Source organism: Rhea americana, unplaced genomic scaffold (genome assembly GCF_003343005.1).
Source record: "Rhea americana isolate MKP2758 unplaced genomic scaffold, rheAme1 scaffold_74, whole genome shotgun sequence".
Taxonomy (NCBI): Eukaryota; Metazoa; Chordata; class Aves; order Rheiformes; family Rheidae; genus Rhea; species Rhea americana.
The window spans coordinates 1068052-1079753 of NW_028186912.1; the positions used below are offsets into that span (position 1 = coordinate 1068052).

At 46.0% G+C, this 11702-nt stretch overlaps 1 protein-coding gene across 1 annotated transcript; it reads right to left on the minus strand.

Annotated features, from left to right (window-relative positions):
* Nucleotides 1-440: 440 nt before the first annotated feature.
* On the minus strand, nt 441-10567 carry CRHBP (corticotropin releasing hormone binding protein). Its single transcript, XM_085322021.1, has 7 exons — nt 10475-10567; nt 9932-10025; nt 9143-9300; nt 6774-6984; nt 5264-5412; nt 2646-2763; nt 441-1118 (listed from the first exon to the last, which is right to left on the minus strand). The coding sequence occupies exons 1-7, from the start codon at nt 10553-10555 to the stop codon at nt 961-963; spliced, it is 969 nt and encodes a 322-aa protein (XP_085178147.1). The 5' UTR covers nt 10556-10567; the 3' UTR covers nt 441-960.
* Nucleotides 10568-11702: the final 1135 nt, after the last annotated feature.

Here is an 11702-nt window from a genome sequence, read left to right on the forward strand (position 1 = left end):
TTCTGAGCTACACTATAACGTCAAAGCTCCCATATGCTGTGCCTCTCCAAGCACAGCATAACTCTTCTGGTTATCCAAAGGACCAGAAAAAAAAACCCATGTCTGCATATCCCTGGCTCCACAGGTTAGCAGGACATCTGATCAAAAACTTTAAACAGAAGAGGTGCCAGTAAGTATTAAACTGGAACATATGCTGTGTGAATGTGCATGCAAGATTGGCAAACCAAATTTCTGCCCATAATACTACTTTAATAGTCCACAATTTTACAGCGACATATGTTCAAAATTATCATTTCCATAAAACTGCACAAGACTTAGGAAGCTTAACTAGAATGTTAAAAGAGGTCTTCAGGAAAACACAACATAGTAACAGTTTGCCAACTCTTTGAATGTATTTATTCATGTTTGGGTTTGTGTAAGGAAGTTTTCATGCTATAAATTTTTATTAAAAACATATCATTAAATAGTACATTTAGAGTCATAAACAAATGAGTAATTTTTACACACACTAATGTTGGATTTCTGGTTACAAAACTGGAAGTGTATTCCACCATCTTATTTTTTTCTGTTTGTATCTGATACAAAAGAATAAAGTTCCTGCRTGAAGTTTATACAACTTGTGGGTTTTGTATGTGCTCAGATTAGATACACAGAGGGTTTGTATCTGTTTCCCTAGTAATAGTTACACTGGAAACATAGTCTTCTGTTCATGCTATTGATTTTGGATATAGTAAATGAGCTTAAATACTGCAGAAAAAATATTATAGTGATAGCAAAGATTAATATATTTGTTGTTTTTTTCCTGCTTGCTCATGGGAATGATTGATTTGTATGAAAAGAAAAATACGCCTGTACTGTAGAAAGGTTGGATAATAGCAGTTGGTTAAAAGAAAAGCACATTTTTTGAATCCACCAGAACTTTATTTTCATTTGCTGTGTGAAAATGTGTTGCTTGGCTTATCAGATACTAGGTAAGCAGAATTCCTCAATGCTGTTCTCCTTTCTGTTTTCTAGTTCCTGCAGATCAAGTTGATAATACTCAAATGTCACACGATTGACGTGTTTGCCACTGGAGACCATTCGTAGTACTGTATTGTCACAGCCAATCTTCATTTGGGCTAATTAGGAAAAATAAATGAGATATATGTATGTATGAGTGAGAGGGAAAAGACATATAATGTTGGCACAAATACATACAACCTTGAAAACAAAGCAAGCATTTGTGTGTAGTAATAATGGGCCAACGGTGGTAACACTGACTAAATATCTTTTTCTGTGTTTTTTATAATGGTTTGACTAGTTCATCCAATGTTGTAACCTTTACTCACACAAATGCCACTCTTCTCACGAAGCCACATTGTCATATAGATAAGATAGACATGGATAGACAAGACTGATCTATAGATGTCTGTGCCTTGAGATGTATACTATTGTTAGAAATCCTGAGTGACAGTTAAAGGTAATAGCACCCTACTATGAACATATCCAAAATTAACACTTTAGAAACATTTCCTATTAGAAGGATGTGTGGTTTTGTGTGGTGGCAGTAAGGGGGCTCATGGTAGTAAAGGTATTTAATAGTCCTACTAAGACAAACTCAAATGGCAGTGCACAACACAGGAAAAAAAGAAAAAAGAAAAAAAATCAAGTATGTCACCAGCCACTGCTTTTAGATGAGCTGTTTGAGCAGAGATTTTGCAAAACTCCGAGCACCTTGCCCATTTGAGGAGAATTCCTATGAGTCATTTGGAGAGTGTGAGCTGGCAAGATGTGATCTCTCCTTCTGTCTGGCCAGAGCACACTCTCACATGGCAGAAAAGCATGTTTTAATCTCACTGCAGTGCTCAGAATATGCTCAGTACCAGTGCTGGTAACCAACCAGGGCTGGTTAAAGCCTTGAATAGTGCCTGGACCACTAGGTTGTGGTGCCATGAAAGGCAATGGAGAATGCTCCTGCTCTCTAACCCTGAGGAAATGCTACCCCCCCCCGTATACTCATTTACACTCCAAGGTCAAATACTCCATCAGCCACACATGCATATGTTTTATAGAAATCTACCTGTGTCATCATTGCTACACTTTTTACTCTTCTACATTAAAGGTGAGTGGAATTGTGAATTGTTGTTTCTGTTCTGAGAAAGAGATCACCAGCCTGGCGTGATTGTGAAACACAGGCTCAGAGCTCCCCCAAGGTCTGAAGCAGGGAGTAGAAGCTCTGAGGTTTTTGGTGGTATGTTTTTATTTCTGCAGTAGAAAAAACAGCTTTGGGAATGCTGTGCAAGTGAGGAGCAGCTCCTTAACAAAAAATGTAACAACTCTGCATTCATTTATTACAGATTTCTGAGGTCATAGTTATTAGAGCCTCAGACAGACAGATATCTGTCATATGACAAGGGTTTTTAAAAAAATATATAGCTTAACCTTGCTTTGATTACTGCAGGGACGAGTGAAAGTGTTCCTGGGTTTGCTGTACCAAACACTCTAGCTGAATACTTCTTGTTCTCACAGGCTACGTGTGAAGTAGTCTAGTTCACAAGAAGTTCACAGGTCTATCAGGAAATCCAGATTTGGGTGGGTTCTGCAGAACTCCCTCTAATTTAATTATTTTATCATGCAGAGATGCAAGTGGGAGAAGGAGTTCTCACCAGATCCATGAAAGGAGTGACAGAGATCAGCTAGTGGAAACATTTTGGAAGGGTCTAAGCCAGTTCCTCCCAACAGCTCTACAAAATCTCCCACTCCTGTGCAGCCTGCTGATGGTTTCTAAAAAGAAAAAGATTAAAATTTGTTTATTATATATATTCAAAATTTAACAATTCTCTAGACATGATTGCRGTCAACAGCAGGTATTAGAATTCCTCTGTGCTCAAACCTGTAAGAAATCAGGCTGTTCTTACCCCAAGTAATAATACTTCAATTTGACATTAGCAAGTTAATTTTCTTTAGAGATTCCAAAGAAAGACCTAAGTGGGCTCTGAAAATTACAGCTAGGCAGGTAAAGTGTTGATTCAATTGATTTCAGTGCAGATAAGCAATCTGATCATAGGGTTTAGACATGTAATCAGATTAATACAGTCATGCACTGAGTGTATGCCCACACTCAGCTGACAGGCAGTAACTTAAGCTCCACTGTACTGTACTTTTAGATCCCTAAGCAATAAGTGTTGCTAAAATATACTATTGTAGCAAAGTTTAGATGAAGTAGGAATTAACCAAAATAGTATTTTTGAACAACAACAGTTTACTCAATATTAGACCCACCAGTCCTTTTATCTGAAAGTTAGTGCTGTTTCCCAATGGCATCCCATGCAGACACCTTGCACACTTTCGGCCTGTGATCCATGTGCTGCTGCTTAAGCATTTGATTTCTCTACCTCTTCTCCTGCTATAGTCCCTTGTTTGTCCTCTGCTGAATAAGCCAGCTCATTTGGCCCCTGTCACAAAGGCCAGCTTTGGAGACGTTTTGGGCACATCTAGCCATCCTGAATGATTGATCTGTCATGTTGCTTCTGGTTCACAGACATCAAGAGGGAAGACGGAGTTCCCGGAGGGGCAAGGACATCTGGCTTTGATTGCAGAATTGGGTCTACAACTGTTTTCAGTTAGTTTATAGGAAAGAAGATGGGCTCCTTCTTGTGTACAAAAGGCTTTAAATTTTATTTATATTTGCCTTGTTTCGCCTTTCTTTTTCTTGCCTAATAAAAGTGGGAGTCTCTCGCTTTCTGATAGGGAAGAGTCAGAGTCTCTGTGAAAATAGTATGTAAGGCAAGGGTATAACTGCTAATTGGTTTCAGCTGAGTCACCTGGAGTTTAAAATCCACACTTTATGTAATACTTGGCTGATTTTATCCTTAGACGTTGTTCCATAAGCTGAATTCCCTGCCTGACCATCAGCCAGTCTCTCTACACACTTACAATACCGACCATCACTCCAGATGACTTCCCACCTGCATACAGCCCTCTCCTTCCTCAGTGTCTGCACCCTGCTTCTTTTCCTTCACTGTATGAGCAAGAATAATTGTCACCTAAAATCTCCACGGATCCCTCCAGGGACCTCCACAAAACTGTTTCCCATGGAATCTTCACCCTGGAGTTCATCAGTCAAAATCCAGCCCTGCCCTCTTGTGCTGCAGTGAAATGGCTCTCACCAGTTTTCAGGGACTTCTTCCTAAACCTCAGACCTCTGTATTGAGTACTGCCACAACCCAGGTTCGAAGCCCAGCACCCTCCCAACCTATCATCCTTTCTGCAGTGTTTAAAGATCAGTTCCTGCTGCTGATCAGCACTCAGGGCTAACCTTTAGTGCAAGTTTCTTAGCTTGACAAAAAAAATCTTAGTACTTTCACCCACACTGCCTCTTATGCTTGGGAATCACACAGACCCAAATAGCTTGCTCTTCATTTTGCTCTAAATCCTTCTTTAAAACTTGTCTTTGATGCAATCCACTCAAAAATACAAACTGATGTGCAGAGATCCCTATATGTTGCACTGACAAAAAGGCTGTTACTGTTCCCTTTCTTTGTATATCAGTGGTCTCCTGTATTGCTACCTTCTCGAGTTCTGTGTCTGGACAGCAACTTGCACATGGGAGAACATCAAACTTTACCTTTCCCATGGTGTCTTAGGGCCAAATTCTGCTCCTATTCTTGAGAACATTTTGAAATTTGTGCTTTTTCAGATCTCCCAAGTACAGGGTGCCAGCAAAGGCTCCTGTCCTCTCCTACCCAACTGCTGGCTGCCAGCAAGCACCCAGGTGCTGCAGCTAAGCCCCAGCCCCTGTGTTTTGTGCCAGAAAAAAAATGGAGCAGAGGATGCTCAGGACACAGAGCAGGGGATCTGTCCTAATATGGTGAAAATGCAAATGTGTTTAAGTACCTCAGTGTCTAACCAGTGTCTGTCCAGAACAGTTGCCGAGTTCATTAGCTTACACGCAGTCAGACAACTCTCTGGGAAAGTGCTCCRTTCTTTCTAATGAGATTCTTCGCCTTTGCTATGGCAAGCAATATTTGCATGCACTAATGGTACTTTGCATATTTTGATTGCCTCTGCGACACTAAGAGACAACAGCAACACAGACAGACCCAGCTCTGATCCCCGTGGGGGAATCAGACCCCACAGCAGTTGCGCACGTGATCCCGAGCACACATGTCTTAACAGCCGGTGCCAACAGCAGAGGCTGCCCCTGCTTCACCCTCTCCTTCCCTCTTCCAGTCCCAGGAAAACTGCACTTGGTAGTAATTTATTATGGAACAGAAAAACTCACCTTTAAAAAGAGGCCGTTTAAATGTCCCAGGATAAGATCAGATATTTTTATCACCACGGGGTAAATTATAGAAAAGCTGCAGTTTCTGTGCTGATGAGGAATGACCATGGTAAATCTTCCAGAAGGAGTCTGAGAGATGACATTACAAGCTGGAGAAGATACAAGAGTTACTCGTGCAATCATAATTGCTGGAATGTAGAAAAGTCTTGTACATTTGGTACTCACAAAAAACAGATAATTTTATTACTGAGATGTATAACCAAATGCTGAAAAATATGCATATTGCATTTTCTATATTTCTTACATGGCATTTGTTCTCTAGAAATTCCCTTGCTTACAACATAGTATCAAGCCTGGCAGAACGTCAAATAGAAGTTGTCAATAGGAGAGCTCCCACCTCAAATTCATGCATCAAGGACTCATGTGGTTGGGGTGGGAGGTGCCAGTTTGAAGGAAGCTAAATATGGATGCAGGGTTTTCATTTATTTTTACATCTGTTTTGACTTTCTATTGTCTGACATTGCTAAAATAAAAAAAATGAGTCTTTTCCTGGTTTTCTTAACTGAGTAGTTCCTTACCCAGGGAAGCATCCCACTGAAACTAGAGCAGGTGAGTGCTGATTTTATTTTAAAGTTCAAGTTCAGCATTTCAGGTAAGACAGTAAGTTATCATCTGTGTCTGCACTCAGCTGTGATGCAACCCAAGGAGGTCTCCATGTGGACACGGAGGCACACAGTTTCCTCTGCCTGCCCTCCGAGGTGAACGAAGACAAGCCAGATCCAGCAGTTGCACAGCGTAATCACTGCTGCAGGTGCAGAGCCACACCAACGTGGAGACACGACTACCAGGCTTGTGTCTGAACAGCTCTGAGTAAGAGCAGGCCAGACATGCTGTTATCTTCAGCCTGTGTGTGGCAAGGCAGATGAACCATACTGGTCTGAATAATAGTTATCACATATTTAAGCCATTTCTCCTGTCTTGTCTTGAAAAAAAAATTATACAGGTAACCATCATTTGTACCTTGACAGCTCTGAGGCTTAGGGAAATAACTTGCAAGTAGGCCCTTGTAATTAATATCACTTTTCACATAACTATTCAAAATATTGTTCGTACTGCTGAACACTTTCAAATATTTTTTCCTTTTTGTTCAGTCAGATCTAAAAATTGCTCTGATTAAAGTCTTTAAATGAATACTGTTCATTCTAACTAAATATGATTGGATGTGACAATATTAGATTGGAATAGATCTTCTTTGAACCAGACAATCTTTGGTTCCTGAATAGAAACCCTGCTTATGTTATGTCTTACACTTCACTAATTTTCTTTTTTGCAACATATACTGAGCCTGGATCAAATCCTCAGCCATGCCGGTACACATGGATCCGCAGGAGTTATTGGAATTGTTTCAGCTCGAATAGTATCAGAGAGAGAATTCAATACAAACAGATACACACATTTTGATTTCTGCCCAAAATGTAAGCCTATTTGACAATATAAAAATCAGACTTACGGAAAAGATTAGCATTTTTCTTGACAGTGACAGTAAATCCATTGCCTGGCTGGTGAATCCTGAAGAAGATCATTGCGACATTCTGCGATGATCTGATGGTCCTCTGAATATTGCCACTTTCACAAAAGTCTACGTATCTTTGGGAAGTGGGGAGGGGATGGTCCAAGGAACTAGGAAATTTTTCTCCTTTGAGTATCCAGCCATCAAATACCTAAAGGTTTTCAAGAATATAAACTACTATAAACCAGAGCTTTCTTCCCCCCCCCCCCTTTTTTTTTAAATCATTCTACCAGTTAAGAACAGAGGTAAAGTATGGCAGAGAACCTACTTGTTTCATAGATCTAATTTATTCTGACACCAGATGACTTGYTTAAAGTCACCATTTAAAAAGAAATACTTTGTACCTCTACATTTCCTGACATTTTGCTAATTATTCAACTTCAATCAATAATTAGGAAATGAACGTGTATACACTTCAATGTCATTTTTACTTTCTTCTGGTGGCAACATTGGTGATGTTTTAGGAGGAGACAACTCTTTCTTCCATCACCATATTTGCATCAATTTTGGAGTTTATTACTATTGTAATTCCACTGTTATTAAGCCACGTTTTTGAACAATTTGATTTGGAAGCCACATCAAACATAGGTCAGTCTCTCAAGCTCTAGGCATTAACTCCATTGACGTGGCCTGTAATTTTCCATCATATATGCTTTACAGTTTGTTTCTCGCTAGCCTGGAGGCATTCCAGAGCATTGGTGCTTCAGCACAGAGGAACAGCAGTTTTGGGGAGGAATTACTGACAGAGGTATTGCTCACTTCTGCCTCTTTCTTTCAGCTTGCCCTAACCACTAGAAAGCAGAACAAATGCTGCCTGCTTGGCCAGATCTTAAGCAGCAACATCTACAAATTGTTCCTTCACAACCAAAATAGCAACAAATTTACCCTCACCATGTTCAGGGAAACGTGTCAGAAATATGTCGGAACTGGAAATCTGCAATAACTCTAGAGTAGCTGAACAGTTACCTTCCTCGCTGTTTCGATTCCCTGCTAGCTGCTCTCACTTCTGCGCTTCGGTTGATTTTTGCTGATACCTTGAATGTCCAAGGATCAGATTCTGCCACTGCTTAGGTGAGTAATCCTAACATGAATAYGCGTGGGACCTTCTTATGGAAGAGCTGCAGGATCAGTCTCTGGGTTTTCTAGAACTGTAAATTTTCTAAAGTAATGAGATGTGAGCGCTCAAATCGCATCAGGGAAAAGCTGTCTTTATAAATTCAACAGCATAATAAAGAAACTGAGGGCCCCCATAAACAAAGGGAGAAAAACTCCATAAAGCCTCTTGGCATTTTTCAAGCCTTTGCAAATGRCTAAGTTTAGGTGCAAAATCCTTGGATTCAGCCACAAGAGGCTGAAATCAGCCTCTTCAACATAGCCCTTAGGTATAGCAACTTGGCACACCCAGCCAGGTGCAAAGGATGGAGAGACAGGACTCTCCAGGGGAAAACAAGCAGGGKGTGTGTGTGTGKGGGGAGGGGGGGGTGCATCTCTCCAAGCCCCAGATTAGGGGCTAAAGGGCAGCCTTTCTTACTCCTCCTCCTCCAGGCTCAGCTGGCTGGCAGGCAGGAYGGGGTCTGTGCTGTGTGCAACTGCCACAGTGCAAAGGGCAGAGCTCCAGGTGAGGGCAGGGAACAGGTACCTTCGAGCTTCCCCTTGTCTCCTGAACTGAATTCGGGTCTTAGCCAACATTTCTCTCTGCCAGCAGAATGCTTTCATAAAGTTTGTTGGTTCTGGAATATAAATGGCTGTGAGTCATGAAATTTGTTCTGTTCAGAGTGGATGCCCTCAAAAGCTCTAACAGGGCCATTTAAAAGAAAGACTGAAACAATCCACTCAATAAACAGATGCTAATGACCACAGAGCGGGGATCCTGGAGCAGAAATAGCAGTTTAGAGATGTTATCTGCAGGGTTCATATGATTCATGGTGTTACAAAAGCACTAACAAAGTCCTCCTAACTAGCAGRGTGAGAGGGTGAGCTTGTATTGACCAAACTTCTCTTTCCAAACTATCCCCCAGATACAGGAACTTAGAGGTGTGCTCTTCAGTCTGGGAAAATAAAACTCCTGTAAAAGTTCAGGAGAGGCTGTGCTGCAGCTGGGAGACGAGTCCCAGCCTGCACCAGAGTGCACCTTACAGGGACGGGTGTCCCCAAGGGCCGGGGGGTGGTGGTGGTGGAGAGGGACAGATGTCCCACAGGCAGCTGCTTTGTAAAATCCTCCTCCACACACATACACACACACACTCGTGTGTGCACACACTCATCTGCCCCTTCTGCCCGTAAGGGAAGGGCAGGACTTGCCAGCTTACCTTGAGGAAATCGCCTCCGTGGCAGTCGATGTTCACAAAGTCATAGTCTATGGTGATGAGCTCCTCGGGGTCCCCGATGAAGAAGGTGGCACAGTGCAGCTGGGGCTGCTCGGCGGTGAAGCTGAACTGCCCCTCTATGCTCAGCATGTCGATGCACCCTGCAGAAACGGAGCCCRGGGACATGCCTCAGCCCTCATCCGGGGAGGGACACCTGGCGCCAGCCCCCACAGCAGCGAGGGGAAGGGAGGGAGGGGGAGAAACCCTCCGCTGAGGACAGGGGGAAGGGGGCCAGGGAGGCTCCGCTGAAGGAGCAACGAGCGCTCAGCATGTGCATGCACAAGCGCGTGTGATCGGAGAGGCACTCACCTGCCCAAGCATCTCTGAACTGAAAACCGTGCGTGYGTGTGTGTGTGYGTGTGCGTGCAAGTGTACAAACCCTCAGTTCCTCCGTATTTCTCTCTAATCACAGCCTTCCCACCCCTCCCTTCCCCTGGAGCTCACAGCCCTGCCCTGATGGTCGCCTCCATCCCAGGGACGATGTGACCCCCCCCCCGCTGCTGGATCTGAACCCCAGCTCTGAGCTCACCTCTTCCTCCTTTGGAGCCCCATTGCCATCTGCCTGCCTTAACCACAGTTTCCTAAGGTTTTAAACATTTTTTCATTCTCCTCCACCCCTCTCAAGAAGTACCTTGCTCCCAAATAGCCCCCCTTCCTCTTCCCTAGCCCCCAGCCTGCCTCAGGGCTCTCCCCCACGTCAGGAGTCCCCAGCAGAGAACTAAAGAAACTCACTGAGCGACCGCCGGTAGATCTGCCCTGCAGACAGCTCTCGCTTCAGATCTTCGCTAAGGAGCAGAAAAGGCTCATCTTCACCAGCATCCCTCACCTGGTGAAGGAAACAGGGCGAGAAGAGGCTGTGACAAAAGGAAACGCGGGCCCCTCTCTGCACCTCCTCAGGATCGGCACCAGCAGATGAAATCCCTCTTCCAAAACCAGCGTAGCTGTGGAAGAGCTTTGTCAGAAAGCTGCCAAGGGCTAAGGCAACCCGCCTGAGAGGGGAACAAACCCGGCGCGACGGGGGTGAGCCCGAAGTCCAGCGCGCAGCGAGTCTCTGAACTCCTTGGCAAAAATGCAGGTTTGAGAAAAGGGAAGTTAAACAAGGGCAATGGGGAGGGGGGGACGACTGCTGCCTTCGCAGTACTCTTGCGGTCAGGYGCAGGTTTAATGCTGGGGGTCGGGGGGAATAGGGAGGGAGAGGTGAGAAGCAGGATGCTCTGGAGCTGGAAACGCAAGTTGAGGGAAGGCAGGACAAGCCCCGCGCAGYGCGTTGCTCACCTCTAGGTACCGGGTTTCCCCCTTCAGGGCTGCCAGGAGGATGAGGACGAAGCGGCACTGAAGCTGGAAAGCAGAAGGCATGCTGGCGCTCCCCCGGCGCCCGCCCGCCCGCCCCTGCCTCTCTGCCAGGGCCGCGCGTCTCGCGGGCTGTGCGGATAGGCGGCAGCCGGTGGGGTATCCTTGACAGACTCTTTTTATAGAGCAGTCGGGAGGGGAGGCACTTGGTCCCCGTACTGATAGGGTAACCCATGGTAACTGAATTCCTCTCTCAGCGACACAGCACGCGGGTATGACGAGGGTCCAGATCACAGCCATAAATTTCCAAGCCAGCCGCGCTCTCCTCGCTGACGGATGTCTTCCCTACTCACCTGCCTGGCAGGGCTAAAAACGCTCTCAGGAGAAGCTGCCCGTCCGCGTGCACCTGGGACGCCGGCAAATCAGACGCGCTTCCAGCTGCTCAAAGGCAAAGCTAGAGACAAGGCGCCCGCCGCGGGCACGTCGGACCCGCGAGGAGCGAGGGCCGCCGCGCCGGCCGCGACGCCAGTGCTGTGCTCCCGGGCCCCGGCGGGCACCACCGCTCGCCCCACGCGCGGCAGGAGCCCTACACCACGCGCCTGCCTGTTTCCCCCCGCCATCCCCACGGGGCTCCTCACCCGGAGCCAGCTCGGGCGAAGAGCAAGCGGCTCGGTGCCGGGGGAGGTGGGGAAAGGCCCGGAGRAAACCCCCTCCCTTCCTCCCGGCCCCGCGCAGGAGCTGCCCCGGCTCTCGCGGGTGCAGGGGACGGGAAGGGTCCTTCGGGGCAGCACGGGCTCCCCCAGGTCATGCCCAAGGTGCCCTCAGCAGAGCCCAGGCCAGGCACTTCCCCCGGCACGGCCAGGCCACGTCCCAGGCAGCCCAGCCATGCACAGAGCGGAGCGGGGACCGCGGAGCAGCCCAGCCCGGCGCTGGACCCATCCTGCCCGCCCTGGCCCTCCCCGTCCTGCACCAGCAGATGAGGCTACGCATACGGGCAAAGCCAGACAGCCCTCCATGCCAGACAGCTTTCATGCGGAAATCAGGAAAACGGGGTTCCCGGAGGAGTATTTCCTGCACGACAGCTACTATTCCTCCAGYTCCTCAGCCCTGATCCTCAAGGGAAACCTGCAGGATGCCTTCACGAGTGAGCTCAAGGATTAAAACTCSTAACTCTGCAGAGTTCTGATAATCATTAACTCGGCAGAGATACTAG

What these genes read in the sequence shown, in the direction of transcription:
- CRHBP (XM_085322021.1), bottom strand. Translation starts at nt 10,555, where the DNA reads ATGCCTTCTGCTTTCCAGCTTCAGTGCCGCTTCGTCCTCATCCTCCTG. An exon ending in GAAAAATGCTAATCTTTTCC is followed by an intron (nt 5,413 to 6,773) that starts GTAAGTCTGATT and finishes TATCTTCTCCAG; the next exon opens with CTTGTAATGTCATCTCTCAG. An exon ending in TAAACGGCCTCTTTTTAAAG is followed by an intron (nt 2,764 to 5,263) that starts GTGAGTTTTTCT and finishes TTTTCTTTTTAG; the next exon opens with AAACCATCAGCAGGCTGCAC.